Source organism: Brachyistius frenatus, unplaced genomic scaffold, assembly GCF_029030835.1.
Source record: "Brachyistius frenatus isolate BFR_SWC_R1_liver_20210118 unplaced genomic scaffold, ASM2903083v1 Contig_44, whole genome shotgun sequence".
NCBI lineage: Eukaryota > Metazoa > Chordata > Actinopteri > Embiotocidae > Brachyistius > Brachyistius frenatus.
In genome coordinates this window covers 297,281-314,140 of record NW_027210643.1, presented here as the reverse complement: position 1 = coordinate 314,140, position 16,860 = coordinate 297,281, and the positions used below count along the sequence as shown (strand labels likewise).

The following is a 16,860-nucleotide window of genomic DNA, read 5'->3' as shown; positions in this document are numbered from 1 at the left end:
TGACTGTTGTCTTTTTTTGAATGACATCGTCTCATTGCGCCTCCTTTTTTGGCCGTGGTTCAATGGCACAAGAGGGAAGAATTAGTGCCACCAACTGTTTTAATGAGCATCTCTTCACATTAACATTATCGACTTATTATAATTACAGAGCCAAACAGCAAATGAATGTCTCTTCTTCTTCATAAGTTGTGTGTGTATTGATAAACTAAGACTAGGCTAATGTGACAATAATGGCATAAAATGAAAAAAAAAAAAAGACTATTAAATCATTAACTGTGACAATACCTGTCACTCAAAGCAGCCCTGACCTTTATTACACATAACTTTAAGTCTTAATACAACTAGGCTGTAAACATGTTTTATTTCTGCTCTAAAGTTGGGCTTTTTAACGTTGGGCTCCCTCCATGGGGATTGACTATTTTTCTGAGCCAGCCTCTAGTGGCCATTGGAGGAACTGCAGTTGTTGCATTTGCTTCATCTTTCAGCCCCAGAGGTGGCCGCTTGGGTGGAGCAGAGAAATTATTTTCTACTACTACTGTTTGTTTTTCAGAAGCTGTAGTCCTGTATTATTGATAAAAAAAAAAAAACTGAATTAAGAGCTACAGTTTGGGCTTTGATCCTTTGGAAAAGAATACCTCCATAATTATTGTTAAGACCAGGAAATGTCGGTTCCCTCACATCAGCCATTAAAACATTGTCAGTCAAAAGTTTGGAAACAGTCGGTTTTTGCACACTTTTGCAGAACTTTTGATGCGAGTTTGGGAAAGTTGGTCTTTACGGCAGTATGCAAATAAGCCTCAAATAAATCGGTGAAAGAGACGAAGAAGACGCACAGAGCTCCAGTCGACATCGGCTCTAAAATCCAAATGCTGCTCACTGCAAGTCAGAAAAATCAGAAAAGACAGGAACTGTGAGAACGAGTGGGAGCTGACATTATTGAGAAGATGAATAGTTGAGAGGCTGATGCTTTGAGAGCAGCGGAAGCGCAAGGAAACGGAAAGGTCACGGAGGAAAGACTTCCCAGATAGATTCAATAGAGCCGACCTGAAGGCGTTTCACTCAAGAGCCCTCTTGTTTGTGACAGAGTGCTTGTGAAGGTGCTAAAGGAGGTGCTAAAATTCCACAGGACTCTCCAGAAAGCCAGTCTGTCACGAATCGCCATAGAACACAGAAATTCAATCATTCCTGCAATTACAGGCGAAGCTTTCTAACTACAGCGGTTCACCACTGAGGCGGTGCAAAGGTCCGGGGGGCCGAAGTGTTCCAGGGTTTCGTTATAAAAGAGGGAACAACGCATTCTTTACTCCGTTGTACCATGTTGTGTTGCATGTAAAGAAACCTAATGTCAAGTTTCCGTTTAACTACATACTGCAAATTCTCGAACGGTTTCCTTTTTCCCATCTACTGCAAAAACGAACCAGAGCTTTGATCTTTAAAAATTACTGTTTTTTACAGAGGCCCGTGCTGTCAAGTTTTAGTAAACATTCATCGACACGTTTTAATTTTCTCTCGATGCTGTTCTGTTTTTATTGTTTCGATTATGCAGTTTTATTGAATTTGCTTTTTCTCAATCACTGTTTGGCCACAGTCACTGAAACGTCAAACTAAAGACCTGTTTGGAATGACTGAGTAGATCTCAGGTTATTAGTTATTTGTCCGTGGTTATTTGCTTGGAATTTGGTTTGGAATGACACCTGATGTGGCTGAAGCCTCCATGCAAACACGCAAGCCAAGCGCGAGTGTGTAGAGCCTCGGATTGGAATCGGACCGTAGTCCGTTACCGAGGGATTAAGTTACACCACTGGATGTCCGACTGCCACACGACCGACCGGTGACGTCACCATTGGTCATCTTGATGCCGTGACTTCCTGTATCTGTTTCAAATTAAAAGTCCTCCAATATTTCATAACAAGGTCCAGCCATATAGTTGGTTTTGACCTACTTTTGTTCTTACAAAGCAACAATATACATTTTTCCCCTGTATTTTTTTGATCAATCAAATGATTGATTTTTGAAAAAAAAAATTTTTTATAAACATAAGTTTTATTTCATATTTCTGTCTGCTGCGGAGGCTGAGAAATAAAGGTTTTATTAAATGTTTATGGAAGTTTTTCAGAAACCTTCAGGTTTTATGATGTTCCTAAACAGTACCTCAGGTTCTAGAGTTTGATGTGAAACTTCTGCAGGAAGTCGTGGAGATTTGGGAACTTTAGCTCAACTGCGATGGCAAAAGCGGTAAAGTAGAAATGCTAGAATTAAGTTTTGCCATTTAGAAAAAAAAAAAAAAAAAAAACTTTGGGCCACAAATTGGAAAGGTTGGCATGTTAATGATGGACATATTGCTGTGGAAATGTACAGTGTACTGAATTCCCTATATGAGCCATTGTAGTCCAAGTGACATCCTCGATGTTTTTTTTTTTTTATCCAGCCTTAACTAACAATTGATCTGTATTTGTTCAGGCTGTTGCTTGAGATTAGAGAATATTTGAATAATCCTGGCATTTACTTGATGATATAAAAATCTCTGTTGGTTTTACACATCGTTCACAGACGGTAGTATTGTGCTAGAAGGTAGAGCGAATATCCTGTCGTATTTCATTCTGATGTTTCAAAAAATTTAGATGAACTTTTCAGTCTCTGAGTGAAAATAGTCCCAAATAACCAATTTATCACTTTACACTTAACATGCCTGCTAAGTAAGTGTGTGTTCAGAGGAAAAGCTGATTTTCCTCCAAACACATGGGCTTTCAAGCACCACCATTAATTCCTTCGATACTTACCAGCTCAAGTGATGCTGAGTAATCATCGACCCTGCAGCAAGGGGGAAGGTAACATCGTCCTCTTCGGAGGTCAATTACAAAAAACAGAACAACACGTGCAGAACTTGGGTCGATCGGTCCATCTGATTAGTCGTAAAAGGAAGTTTCAATTTATTGACGCTGAAGAATTAACGCCTTCTAAACATCTGCAATGAATTCGCACAACACCACTTCTGAGTAACCTTGAACGATTAGGATGAGATAAAGAGGTGAGCGGAGCTAAGCGGGAACTACAGCTGCCAAGAGGAATCTCACGTGGGCAGCATGTGTGGTTTGATAAGAATAGACCTTTTTTTCACTAAAAGGGGGGGAACATTACCATGGTGAAGAGATTACCTATCTGGCAGATGACAGTATCTCTATCGTCTTCCTTTGCTGCTCGAGTGGCATGATGGTTGCTGGCTGCACACATCACAGAAGGGAAATTCTGCCTCACAGTGTGTGGCCACGATGTGAGAACATCTAATTAACATAGCATTAAGGTCTCAGCATAACCATAGAGAGCACATTTCTGACGAACTGCCGGGTATATCGTATTGGAGATCCCTGCTTCAGACTGGCTGATTTTAGAGAAGTGTTTTCTGTTTTTGTGTTTTGGGAATTTTCATATTTCAGTACAGCTTTTGTGTTTTTCTGCTCATTTTCACACTGAACCTGTCAAGCATTTTGAACGGCTAATTTTCTGCTGCCATGTTTGCTAATGCAATTATCAGGCCGGAAATAAACCCGTTACCCAAGATATTTGCAAACAATGAGAAAATCACTTAAATGGAATGAAATTGAATTACAAATGTCGCTTTAGCCGTGGGTGTCCTTTTAATCACGGATCAAATATTCCAATTAAAAACAATTATCTTTTTGTCTGTTTTCCTTCCTTCTTCCCTCTCGTCCTCTCGCCTCTGCTGTCAACAGATCTGATGAGTTTTGATGAGTTGTCGTCTACCTCGGAGAAGCTCTCTCACCTGACTGCCAACAGACCAAAGATGCCTGGCAGGAGGCTGCCCGCCCAGTTTGGAGGACATTCGGTGAGGATGCACAAAGCAATAGCAGGTTTTCTTTTTTTAGCTGACGGCAAGCATCGCTGTTGGAACATTACATCAGCTGCAGCTAATCGTTACTAACTTCTTACCGTCTAAAGTTAGACTTCATGCTGCTTTCTGGTTCATTTAATCTGTTTTTTTTGTACTCAAAACAAAGTCTGGAACACAATTCTGCAAATACAAGTGTATTTTGTGTTTATGTAGCTCAACAGAGCGGTGACTCATCATAATTTTTTGGTTACACCTATCACTTCATAAAAATATGGAGCGATAGGAATGCCATAACTAATTGAATGTGTATGTATAATATAAAGACAAACAAAGTTTAAAAGAGTATTGCCTCTGCTTCCCTCACTTTGCCTTTGTTTTTACCGTATTGTCGTTACTTTTCATGTATGGCTTTTGCTTTTCGGAGACAATACGGGAAAAACAAAGACAATACGGGAAAAACAAAGACAATACGGGAAAAACAAAGACAATATGTGAAAAGTAAAGACAATACTACTTATTTGTCTTTATATTTCAATTTGTATTTATTTATTCATTTATTTATTCCCTTTTGTATTTCCACAATCATTTCCTTGTTATTTTACAGATTTATTCTTTATTGTGGCACTCCTATCGCTCCATATTAAAATACTGTTGACCTATGATTTTAGTATAAACAGAGCTTTAATCCTACAGCCCAGTGTCGATGGAGGCAGCACACCATAAACATATGTTACTGCATCAGTTTCATTTGACGTGCTTTGATGCTCGAGTCAGTACGATTCCAGACTCAACCTGTCACAAACACACACACACACACACACACACACACACACACACACACACACACACACACACACACACACACACACACACACACACACACACACACACACACACACACACACACACACACACACACACACACACACACACACACACACAGGCGGTTGTTTGAGGAAAGCTTTCGCCCACTCATCTGCAGCCGTCTTCTCATCTCCTCTTCTCGAAAGATAAACTGTCAGATGTCACTGAAGATAAAAGCACCGCACTCAGTGTTGGCAGAAGACTACGACGTTTTCATTCAAAAGTTAACCGAGATATGAACGTAAATACAAAAAGTAATAGATCTCTTCTCTTGCAGCCGAACAAAGAGGTGAGCATCGAGAAATCTTTCAAGATCGATGAAGAGGATGCAGCCAAACCAAAGCTAACAGAAACCAGAAAGGTACAATTATTTTTCATTAATATCATGATACATGCAGATGGGAAATTTCATGAAAATGCCACGCTATGCACTTAATGGAAACTCACAGTTTGAGCCGGTTACATCAACACTAATAACATGAAGTCAAGGTCAGTGCATTCTCTCCGTTATGCGTGTAGTAGCTTCTTCTGCAATAGTGGTAGATTCAGATTCACATTGATAATTAGAATAACAGAAGCTTGAAATGTAATTTGAGCTAATTTTATTAAAACCAGTTACTATGTAAAGTTAGTTTTATTTAATATGAAGTAATTAATATTATATGTTGTGTGATGACAAATATGCAAATGAGCACATTACTAAATCTCGTTCCATGAAGCAACCTTTCATGCTTTTCCTCCTTTCTATTGAAAACAGTTGGTGACTCCTTATGTTCTAGTTGCACACTAACCAGCAGCGAATGCTACCGTTCCTCCGTAATTCAAATCTCTCATTTTAGAGGTGAGCAGTTTGTCAATCTGTGAGGTTATAAGGTTAGCTAAGCAGCTAAGGGCCATCTGAAAGCCGTAAACAGGATACATTTAAATCAGTTTTCCAGTTATGACTCACTGGCACTTCATAATTATAACCATAAGCAGCAAACTTTTGAATGGAACAATTCAAGTAATGACAAATATTTTTTTTCAGAGTATGTTTTCTTTCCATTCAGCTTCTTAAATTACACTAAATGTGTAATTTTTGTGAAATCAGAGTTGTATGTATGATATATGTGCATCATTAATTGTCATACAATTGGGATAATATTCCAGTGAAGTCTAAGTTCTTAACGTGTTGTTTAATGTCCTGCTCAGTTGTAGCAGTGATCTGCCAGAAAACTACCGGTTCAAATACTGGAACACAAAGAGCCACAAAACAAACACTTACCTTCGTTTTTAACATCCATGGTTGTTTCTTCAGTTCAGTCTTGTTTACCTCTTTCTAAAGACAGTAACATGTGCAACAGACTAATAATAGCATGACTGAATGTGTTCCTGAATCGTGTTATATGAAACAGCCCCGTGTTGTTCTCCCTACACCGCAGCAGTGGATTGAAATTCCTTGTAATTGTCAAACTTAGAATAATTGTTGCAAAAGTAGAACAGTCTGTTCCCAGTCATTTTCCACAAAAGTGCATTCATAAAAACACCAGCAACAAAAAAAGGAAAAATAAACATTAGTTACAATAGAATAATGATAAAAAGAAAAAAATATGAAGAACAGAGAGAAATTAAATAAGGAAAAAATACAGTGAAAATACATTTAAAAATTCGAATTACTACATAGGCATGGCACTAAAATCCGCCACCATAACAACTCTGTATGTCTGGATATATTTCTAAAAGTGCTTTTTGTATTACGTTTGAGCAACTACATGTGCAACAGACATAAGACTGCTGGTAACAGTAAATGTGGATTGTGATACGAATGGCCTGTTTTACCACTATTGAACTTTATTGCCATCTACTGGATTTTAAGATGTCTGGTATTTAGTATGCCCTATCTGACGATGTTAATTAAAGTGAACAAATAATTTGTGGATTCACTCGATGATTCAAATCCACTCCAAAATTGAATGGGTACTTTTTTTTGACCCGAGCTACATCCGTCCAACTAATTTAATTAAAAATAGCTCTTCTGTAATCCTCCTGACAAACAGAAAAAACAAACAACAGAATCGTACTAATAACATTTATCTATTTGCTTTGCGGTAAACAAAAGAACAATAAATGGCATTTACAAAGTGGGAAAGGGAATAAAGCAGAAAATCAGCCACAAAAATGATTTCATAAGACAGTGATTCAACGGTCAAGTGAAAGGAATTAAAGATACTGAAGTTCAAACAGACGGAACGACTCAGAGGGCCAACATGTCGACGACACGAAAGCCCTTCAAGGTTTTTTACCCACAAACAACCTCAGGCAGGTCGGTTAATTGGCAACTATGGGAAAAGGTTCAGCGGGGTTACCCAAGTGAGCATAGAGAGAGAAGGGAGAGTCTCCTTCTCCTCACCCCTGTTGTCATTTCAAAACAACCAGAAGTGCACCTCTGTACTTTCGCTGGTGAAGGCGGAGGACCGCTAGCGGGAAGAAGCTGTGACTGTAAAAATCCTGTTTGAATGTGAATTTCTGAAGCCTCTCGGGTCAGATAAACTATTGTAAACAATGTAGCCAAGATAAGCTTTACTTTACAAAGTGAAGCTAAGTGTTAGGGTGATAATATGGACAGGTACAATAAGATACTCTTCCTGCATACAGGTGGAAAAGGAGCAGAAATAAAGAATAATAACCAACGCATCTGCACCCTTCAGCAGAAATGTGTTCTTCAGTGTCAGACTTCAACTGGTGGAAATTTTGAACCACTCAGCCTGCAAAATTACTTCAGTTCCTTTAGAATCCCGCTACAAGATTTCAATGGCATTTTAATCTTGCATTTGACTCGACCATTTCATAACCTTCCATTTCTGCTTCGTGAGCCAGTTCTTGGTAAATCTGGTCGTTCATTAAGGACCGTTATTCTGTTAAAAAAAAAAAAAACGACTTCTAGTTTACCTTCATCTTTCAGACACATTAGCGAGCACTCTTTGATACAGAGCCACTCTATGGAGTCATAGTTGAACCAATGACTCCGAGCTGCCCAGTCCCCGAGGCAGCGAAGCAAACCTCAAACCATTACAGTCCAATCACCGTGCATCACAGCTGGTCTGAAGTTCTTCCCCTGAAAAGCTCTCTGCACCAAACATGTCTACTGCAGCCAAACAACGCTGCCCTTGATTCATCTCTCCAGAGAACATTATTCCAAAAAGGTCAGGTCTGTGCCTGTTGGTTCATTTACGAGCGGAGGCTTCTTCCTGACCCGCCTCTCCTGCAGGTTTGCCTAATCTCTTTCTGATTGTGGACTCGTGAGCTTCGACACCTGCAGCTTCATCATTGTGATGAAATTCTGGGGACCTTGGACATTTCTTCCTGAATCCAACACTCCACTCTCAGGCGTCCAGATTTATCAGTATCCAAAACGTCTTTCTCTGAAGGTATGAGAGAGCTCTTTAGATTTTTGGGCATGGTGACACCGCACACTTCGATAGCTCAGAGAACAGCACACTCACAATGTCGGAGATTTAAAGAAGACTGTTTGCGGGTCTTGTCTCGTGGGACTGATGGGTTTGCGTTTCATTTCCATAATGTCATGCGCTTGAGTATATCACTTTTATCTGTCATTTCAAAGAGGATCAAATGTTGAGACTCGTTCAAAAAGTGCTGAAAGAGTCGACAATTTCCGTAAGATTTACCAATTTATTCCACACCACTATGTTAAGAGAGTTGTTGGTGACTGTGATCATGTCTGGGATCCTTTCATCGTGTAAATCCAACGTAACGGACGGGAGACAAAAATCCCAGTCTTCTGTCCAGAGAAATGTTTAAGGTGAAGCTCGTGTTATTGGAGTTGAGCCGAATCAATTTGATATTTGTGTCGAGGTATTCGCGTGCAATTTTATTGCCAGAGTTTTGTACCACCAGACAAACCTTTTGCACATGTGACTGTCAGAATGTGTCAGTTCACTGGACCTCAGGAAGGAAACTGTCCAAACTGAAAGGAATTTGTTCAAACAAAGACAGGAACTCTCACTGCTGACTTGTCTTTAAAGCTCTGGCTGAATTTTGCATTGAACAACCATAGCCCATTACTATTTCAATACACAGAACATTTGTTCATGTGGGTGTGACATTGAAGAAAAGCTCCAATGTATTCTTCAGCCAGAAATGACAGCATTAAGGAATTAAGGAACATCCCACATGCTCCATCCTTGTATTTGTTATTAGCCAAAAAGGATTGTCTTTCCAATTCTATATGTATTTATTCTTTTTAATGTTAATGCATTTATTTAAATGGGACGGACCAAATATCAGGAACACCTGTCTGTGTAACCCAGTGCAGTTGAACATTGCAACAAATTAGTCTCGTAACCATTCAAATAAATCAACACCTTTGAATCAGACTGAACAACAACTAAACATTCTAATCCTCATGAAGGGAGGATTTATCGCTTCACCTGTTGGTGGTTTTAATGTTCTGGCTGATCGCGGTATAACATGTTGACGGGGCCTTGATGACAGCATTTAGATTCATGATCTAAAACCCCTTTTCCACTCATGACACCGGTTCGGCTCGGCTCGGCTCGGCTCGCTTTCTTTTTTCATTGCCTATTAACAGCATCAGGTAGCTGGTACGTCTCTGTCGAGGTTTTAAAGCTCGCTGAGGTGATACTAAAGGTCTGTTGCTGGAGGCAGTTTGTCGCACAGGTAGATCAGCGTCTCTGAAGTTTTGCACCCACTAAGTGTTATTAGTGAAGCCGGCCTCGTGTCGAACTCTTTTCCCCGCTGACGTATGTTTGCGCGAGGCACGCCTGCTTGAAAACAAAGAAATGGACGCACGGTCGGAGCAAAGCCACCACCACCCCCGAGGTGTTGTGCGTATATGGCTGAAGTCCTAGGAAGAGTCACAAAGCCCAAACTTAACTTAATTAAAAAAAACAAATTCGGTGGAATGTTCTATTGTAAAAGTGGAAGGCATTTTGTTGTTGATTTACAAGATGACGTCTCAGCAGTTTTAGGCCTCTTGATGGGGTGTTATCGGCTGTGGAAAACGAAATCCTGAGTAGTACCTGATACCGAAAGCAAGTATCAGTTGAAATGCAGCCGAAGTGTAAAGCAGGTGTCGTTACTGGGGTTATGAATGGAAGAAGCTTCACAAACATCACTCAACTGGCAAATCACTTTTAAATGTCTCCAAAACACTGGAATCGCAACTTTACGGTTAAAAACTTAAATCTGCCTGAGATGACTCGCAAAGAAAACACTGAACAGTACCGTTCCCTCAGATGATGAATGTTAAGGGACTGCGTGAACAGCACTGCGACAGCGACGTACAGTACAGAGGCGGTCGGCAGGGACGCTGCGCCCGCTGGTACAGCGACAAATTTACACATTTAAGAGTTTGGCGGTGCAAAAAAAAAAAAAAAAAAAACTCAAGACAGTGGTCGACAGTGACGAGGCCGCACGACTCACTCTTCACCACACGCTCTGCGTAGCCGGACGAGCGGGGAGGTTGTTGTCAGGACTTCTCTCCATCGTGGACATCGCGTCGCACCCTCCGCGGCGTTCCGATCAGACTCAGGATCACTGAACGGTCCGCTGAACATCACAGGAGGTCATTCCTTCCTCTGCTCACCCACCTATATGGTGTTCTCCTTTCTGCTGAAGTTGGAGGCTATAATTTCGCAATGTCCACAGTCTTGTGCAACTCCAAAAATATGAAGCAATTTTTCAGATTCTATTTGTGGTTGACCGAAGGTGTGAGTGAATGAGCGGCGTACGTAGATTGCACAGGTTGCACCAAGCAATTGTCATTTTCGTGTTCATTCAGGATGTCGTCACCCTGCGGGAGTTAAATGTCAGTGAATAATTTCGCGTAACCAGGTCTGAAAATAGCGCGAGACGCGTTACGGCCACCGGATCTGGGAACGCCGACCTTTGATGCCTCTTTCGTTTTTTTCTCATCTCCCCCCACAGCCTTCCACGATCACCTTATCACCGTCACCATCGCTCCACAGGCCCGCCGAGGCCAAGCCCGGCTCGGACGTCGGCGTCCCTCAGGGCGGCAGGGCCCGGCTGGAGCCCGAAGAGCCGAGCTCCGAGCTGGACGAGCTCCGGAGCCAGATGAAGGAGCTGCTGCTGTCGGTGGAGCTGCTCAAAGCCCAGCAAATGTAAGGAAACCTCGGACGTGCACGGTTGGAATTTTGCTGCCTCGGAAGTGTTTTGGAAAACGTCCTCGTTTCCTTCTCGGCCGTAAACACGTGGCGGTCTGTTTTCGGGAACTCGTGTATTTTCTGTGTCCGTTGAATACATACTTAGCATTCGGTTTGTCGGCGGTACAGTAAATTGATGTATGAGGAATGATGACGCAGCCGGCACTCGGCACAGCCTCTCTGGATTAGTTACAGTTTCTGTTGCCTGAAGCTGTTTTCCAACCATCATTTCTCCTTATTCCACATGATAGTGAAGTTGGTTACCAATCCTGTGCTTCATCGTTCCACATCATAACATTACACGCAATATATATATATCAAAGTGGAGCTCTCTAATTATGTACTGTGATCGTGGCTGAATAAACTTCATATGAAGTACTTGAGATGCTGTCTTCAGCTGCTGTTGGAGGAAATTACTCTCGCAGTCCAATAGCATGTAAGCGATGTGTAAATTCATAACGAATGACTAATGGTGTGCACGCGTGCGTGCGCGTTTGTTTGTTTCCAGGAAAGAGATAGCGGCGCTACGAGGAGAGCTGGATGAAGAAAAGATGAAGCGCTTGGCCCTGCAGGTAATATTGATGACGACGGAGCCGGAACGCTGAGCTGTCTGATCTCCTTACTCCCATTCGTTTGGACAAATATTGATTTTTTTTTTTTGTTACCACACCGACAGCCTGATTGGCACAATGACGTTTGTTCGCGCAAGTATAGCAACGCATAACGGGCCGGTCCACGCAGTAGTGATTTTGAGCCGGACAGAGACATCTGTGCAGTCAAGTGTGGTGGACCGAGAGGCAGAAAACGCAACAGTCCAATACTGTTTCCCCCCCCAAAAAGTTGGAACTCTGTTTAAAATGTAAATAAAACAGAATGCAGGGATTTTTGCATTTCATGTGAAGCAATTATTTAATTGCAAAATAGGCCGAATACAACATATCGAATGTTGAAACTGAGAAATGTTATTGTATTATGAAAAATATAGGCTCATTTTAAATGTGATGCCCGCCACACGTCTCAAAAAAGTGTCTGGCAGACAGACTCCCCCCACCCTCCCTCCTCCCGTCTAATATTCCGCTGGTTCTTCACATGCTGCCCAAAAGAACAGCTCCGACCCACACGAGGCCCAGACTTTACCGGACCCCTGAAGGTGTCCCGGAGCTATCGAGACGTCGGCGGCGACCTTTTTTTTTTTTAGTCGTGCGAGTCGCCCGGTCGGATCGCACGGCGGATCGGACGTACTCCAGCACGTCTTCCCCGAGTCGGTCTGCCGTCGGCAGCACCGCAGACCCGGAAGCATCCGCAACGACGGACAAACGTCGGCGTTTTAACGACGCTCCGAGCCGACCGGAAACAATCTGGTTCTCTCGCCGGACCCCGACGCGCCGGAGACGGTCGGCGTCGCCGGCTTCATCGTGTGGACACGCTCACGTTTCGGCTCGTCACCGTCGCCTCGATGCTGAGCCCTGCGTTTGTGTGTGTGTGTGTGTGTGTGTGTGTGTGTGTGTGTGTGTGTGTGTGTGTGTGTGTGTGTGTGTGTGTGTGTGTGTGTGTGTGTGTGTGTGTGTGTGTGTGTGTGTGTGTGTCCTCACAGATGGAGATAGAGAAGCTAAAGCGGACCGTCCACTCGACGTGAAGCCCACGACACCGATCAACAGCAAGCCTCAAGGTCAGCCCGCCGGCCACTCCGTCCAACCGGAGAGCAGGAAGGGCGGACAGCTGAATGGACGGACAGAGGAGGAGGCGGAGAATCGCACGCACCACCTCGAACACACACACACAAAAAAAAAAAAAACTCGTTCCCATATTTGTAAGATTTACATTTTGCACATATTAATTTCTTTTTTTTTTTCAAGCTAGATGTAATTAAGTTACAGATGTATATGTTTCTCTTGGTTTTCTTTATTTTGCCAACACAAAAGAAAAAAAAAAAAAAAAAAAACCCTGAGGCCTTACTTCAAACTACTGCGCTGGATTCAAAACGCCGCCACTCCCGCTCTTCTCCCCTTCACTCCGGCGTTCCTCGGACTCCTCAGGGTCGAGGTTCGCTCTCAGTACTACTGACTTTTGTATTAAGCAGGGGCGGGGGAGGGAGGGGGCGCTCGTTTTCCTCGCCTAACTTCCTATCTCGTTATTTTTTTTTAATGATGCACAAATAGCTGATTTAAAAAAAAAAAAGTAAGATCTTTGAGTTAAATTCTTTCAGATTAAAATGATTTTTCTTTCCTACACGGCGCCTGCCAGCAGTACTTCACCCATCAGCTGCAGCGCTTTCAATTTTCTTTGTCTTTTATATGTTTTTCTAGCATTTCCTATCCAGGGTAACACTACTGTGCCTGTTAAAAAAAAAAAAAAAAAAAAAAAAATTACTGTGTTTGAAATGGGATACTGGACATTTTTGCAGCATGATATTGTATATATCTATATTTTTAAATCTACTGACATGCCTAGTCAAATATTATATAGAGGGCCTCTTCTATGCTGGTCTCCTTTATTTTTTTGTCAGACTGTTTCACCTGCTGGGAATGTTCTCAGAAGTTTAGCCAGAGTTGTACTATGTTAAACAAACATGCAAAAAAAATAAAACACCTCTAAAGAGAATAGAAAGGAAGGATTCTTCTAAAACAACAAAAACAAAAACAAACAAAAAAGGCAGCCGATCTGACGGGAGACTCGTGTTTCTACTGCGTAACGTGTTACGCACGAGTCGGCACAGCACTCATCAGCCGTTAGCGTACACGCAGTCACGGATCCGTCTCGTTCTTCTCGTCTACGTCTCTTCCCACATTCCAAGTACGAAAATTGATCTAACTGGAAGCAACGATCTCAATGAATTTCTCCTTGTTTTGGTTTGGACAACACCCTTAAAGCTCCCCCTGGGTTCAATTTCTGGGTTTATTATCTCCTATTTTGACAGCATTAACATGAAAAATCCCGGTGAAAATTAGTGTACACGTCTTTTTTTTCTTTTTTCTTTTTTCTTTTTTTTTTTTTAGCAATGTGAGCAAAGTAATTACCACCATGCATTGTGTCAACTGATCAGGTTGGTCCACCGCTTTGGTCCCAACTGAGATATGTTGAATATTGGATGGATTAATGGTGGCCGAAGGAAGATCCGTGGGCAGTACCAGCAAGATTAAAATTGCTATTTTGTTTGGATTGACAACTGTCATTCAATTTTAGTGGTGGCCAAATAATCCCAGCGAGCAAAAGTATGCTGACTTCTAGTCTTTTGAGTCATCAAATGCTGGCAAAACTAGCCTCAAAAGCATTTTATGGTCATTGCGAATATTATCATGCTAAAATGCGAAATTGCGATCGCGAATATGCTCAACGTGTTTAGTATTAGCACGTTAACAACCATACTGATTTTAAGCTTCTGTTCGAATAACAATCGCGAACATCTACGTTTTGTTCTCTTTGGTGCCGCCTTTGGCGACGAGCGGTAACTGCAGCTTTGTGTGATGTTTTTTTATTTTTTATTTGTTAATTGAATTTACATTTGTTTTTTCAAGTTCTATCAACTGTAGTGCGGATCTCGGCTTTGTTCATTCATTCATTCATTCGTAACGCAAAAAAAAAAGCCATATCCTGCTTTTTTTCTTCCTATTAATACTCCGATAGGGAAGCGTTTCAATTTGTTGCATCCTGATAGGCGGAAGATTTATTGGAGCAGCCTTTAACCAATCAGCAGTGACCACCATATGCACTGAAACTCTATCACATTGTTGGAGCAACATTGAGAAACAAATGCCTGTCTTTGCTGTCATCCCGCTTAGCCACGCCCACTGGTCACCGATTGGCCCGCCCTTCAGTGCCTGGGCGGTCCTTAAAGTTAACAAGGCTGAAGCTGTGTTGAGTTATCAGCAGGATCAAATCGGATAAAATTATAGTGTCCGATTTGTTTACATAAACACGTGACCTAAACAAACATTTTGGATAATTACTGGTTTTTTTTTTAAACAGAATGTTCTTGGTCTTGCTGTTTGGAAACAGTGCTGTGAGCTAAATGCTAACAAAGATATAAGTACAGCATCACAGAGCTGACTTCCACCACGAGGAATTAAAACCTTCAAATCCTACACAGAGGTGCTTTAAGATGGAGTCCATTAACAGAAAAAAAAATAAAAAAAATAAGCCTCACTTTTCTTGTTATACATTCCAGTTTTGTTTTTTTTTTTTTGGTTTTTTTTTTTTGGTTTTTTTTTTGCTCGAGCAGTTTGTGCAGCGCAGGAGCTGCTGCAGCTGCATCATTCCCTTCACACCCGGGTAACTGGATTCTTATCACTGTGACGAGGTTTCAGCGCTGCAGAAAACGTTGAGCCGGCAGAACTAAGGCAATGTGGGATGCGAGTTCTCCTCGGTTGGCTCTCGCCCGTGGCCCCGAACTCTGAGCGCGCAGTGAATACTTTGGCGCCGAGATGCTTTTGAAAAACCGAGAGGTGTACAGTACCGAGCGGAACCCACCCTTCTCCCCCTTCTGGGTTCAGTCACAATATTAACAGCAGGTTTTTATTTTCAAATCACAATGTTCCCGAACTAGTTACTGGTATTTCTTTCTTTTTTTTTTTTTTACTTTTTTTAATCATGAATATCCTACATATCTCACAAATGTCTTAAAAAAAACAAAAAAACATAGACTTTTAAAAATCCTCCTCAGGCTTAATTCCATGTGTTGGATGTGTGGAGCGTCACGGATGCTTCTGGGCTCCAAGAGTGCTTTGATCAAGTTCGTACTCATTATCTGACCTTAATGAGCGCGGCACTCGTGCAATACGTCGTTGCCTGCAGTTAAATAAAAACTTTCCTTTTTAAGCGCACGGCTCTCTTAACACCGCGGCAGGGCAATGAAACGATCACAACGGGGGAGGTTTGGGGGGAGTTTGCGGAGAGGGGGGGAGGAGAGACTGCTCTTTTTCTGTGATATCTGTAATACTGCTTAACTTTCCACATATTGTACATTCCAGAGTTTGACACCAAGAAAAAGACGAAATCTGTGCACATTTATATTTTCAAGTGATTTTGTTTACAAGAGCTGTATCCTTGCATGAGCGGAGATTCTTTTACAAAAAAACAAAACAATAAATATCATCTTTGCTGTCGCATTCTTTCTCCTTTGTGTTTTTGTGCCTTTGAACTCATGCACTCAAAGCGTCTTTTGTAGACGCTTCGATGACCGTGAGGCCTATTCGCGCTCGACTTCTTTATAACTTCAGCATTCCCGGAAATATTGAGTGGAAAATATCGACTGCTCACAGAAAGACAGATTCTGAGTAAATGCAGCTTACAGTGAAATTAGCCCCTGGTGGTGTGTTCCATCCCTCTTAGTGCCTGACTTCCTTCTGTGCAGCCCTGACTGTGTGTGTGTGTGTGTGTGTGTGTGTGTGTGTGTGTGTGTGTGTGTGTGTGTGTGTGTGTGTGTGTGTGTGTGTGTGTGTGTGCGCGTGTGTGCGTGTCTGAATAACGACACCGTTGTACACATAAACCCGGGGTTAAGGGCTGGTCTTTGCAGTTTATGAGCAAACAACCAACTCTGCATCGTATGTACAGTGTTTACAGATGAGGGATAAAAATGTGGATTTCCTATTCTGCCACAAGACATCCACTCTTAATCCAAATACTCGATATGGTTTATGACCACCAGCAGGCAGAACTCTACCCTCAACGCACACTTTGCAATCTTACAATTCAATACGAGTACGAAAAGATGTGATTTATTATGAGTTTAACCCCTTCGAGACCCCCACCCCCCCGCCCCTCCGGGAGGACTTTAGAAGAGATAGCGAGTCAACAGAATCTGCCACGCAGGAGTGGTAAACAACATCTGAAAGATCTGAAGATTGATTTAAGATTCAGCCCAGCGCTGTGTGTCCATTCCGCCTGCGTGAACCTGGCTTGGTACCAATAGATGCCTGTAGTTTTATTCGACAGCAGTATCTTCAGAATATCTTTAAATCGGAGCTG

At 42.0% G+C, this 16,860-nt stretch overlaps 1 protein-coding gene across 2 annotated transcripts in view; it reads left to right on the top strand.

Moving 5' to 3' along the window:
• cd2ap (CD2-associated protein) overlaps nucleotides 1-13,482 on the top strand; it is a 61,071-nt gene extending 47,589 nt beyond the window's left edge. For both annotated transcript variants that reach the window (XM_069703066.1, XM_069703067.1), the window contains exons 15-19: nucleotides 3,732-3,844; nucleotides 4,992-5,075; nucleotides 10,661-10,854; nucleotides 11,405-11,468; nucleotides 12,491-13,482. In XM_069703066.1, coding sequence (XP_069559167.1) covers nucleotides 3,732-3,844; nucleotides 4,992-5,075; nucleotides 10,661-10,854; nucleotides 11,405-11,468; nucleotides 12,491-12,532 — 497 coding nt within the window. In that variant the 3' untranslated portion in view covers nucleotides 12,533-13,482. The remainder of the gene's footprint in view (nucleotides 1-3,731; nucleotides 3,845-4,991; nucleotides 5,076-10,660; nucleotides 10,855-11,404; nucleotides 11,469-12,490) is intronic.
• The last annotated feature ends 3,378 nt before the right edge of the window (nucleotides 13,483-16,860 follow it).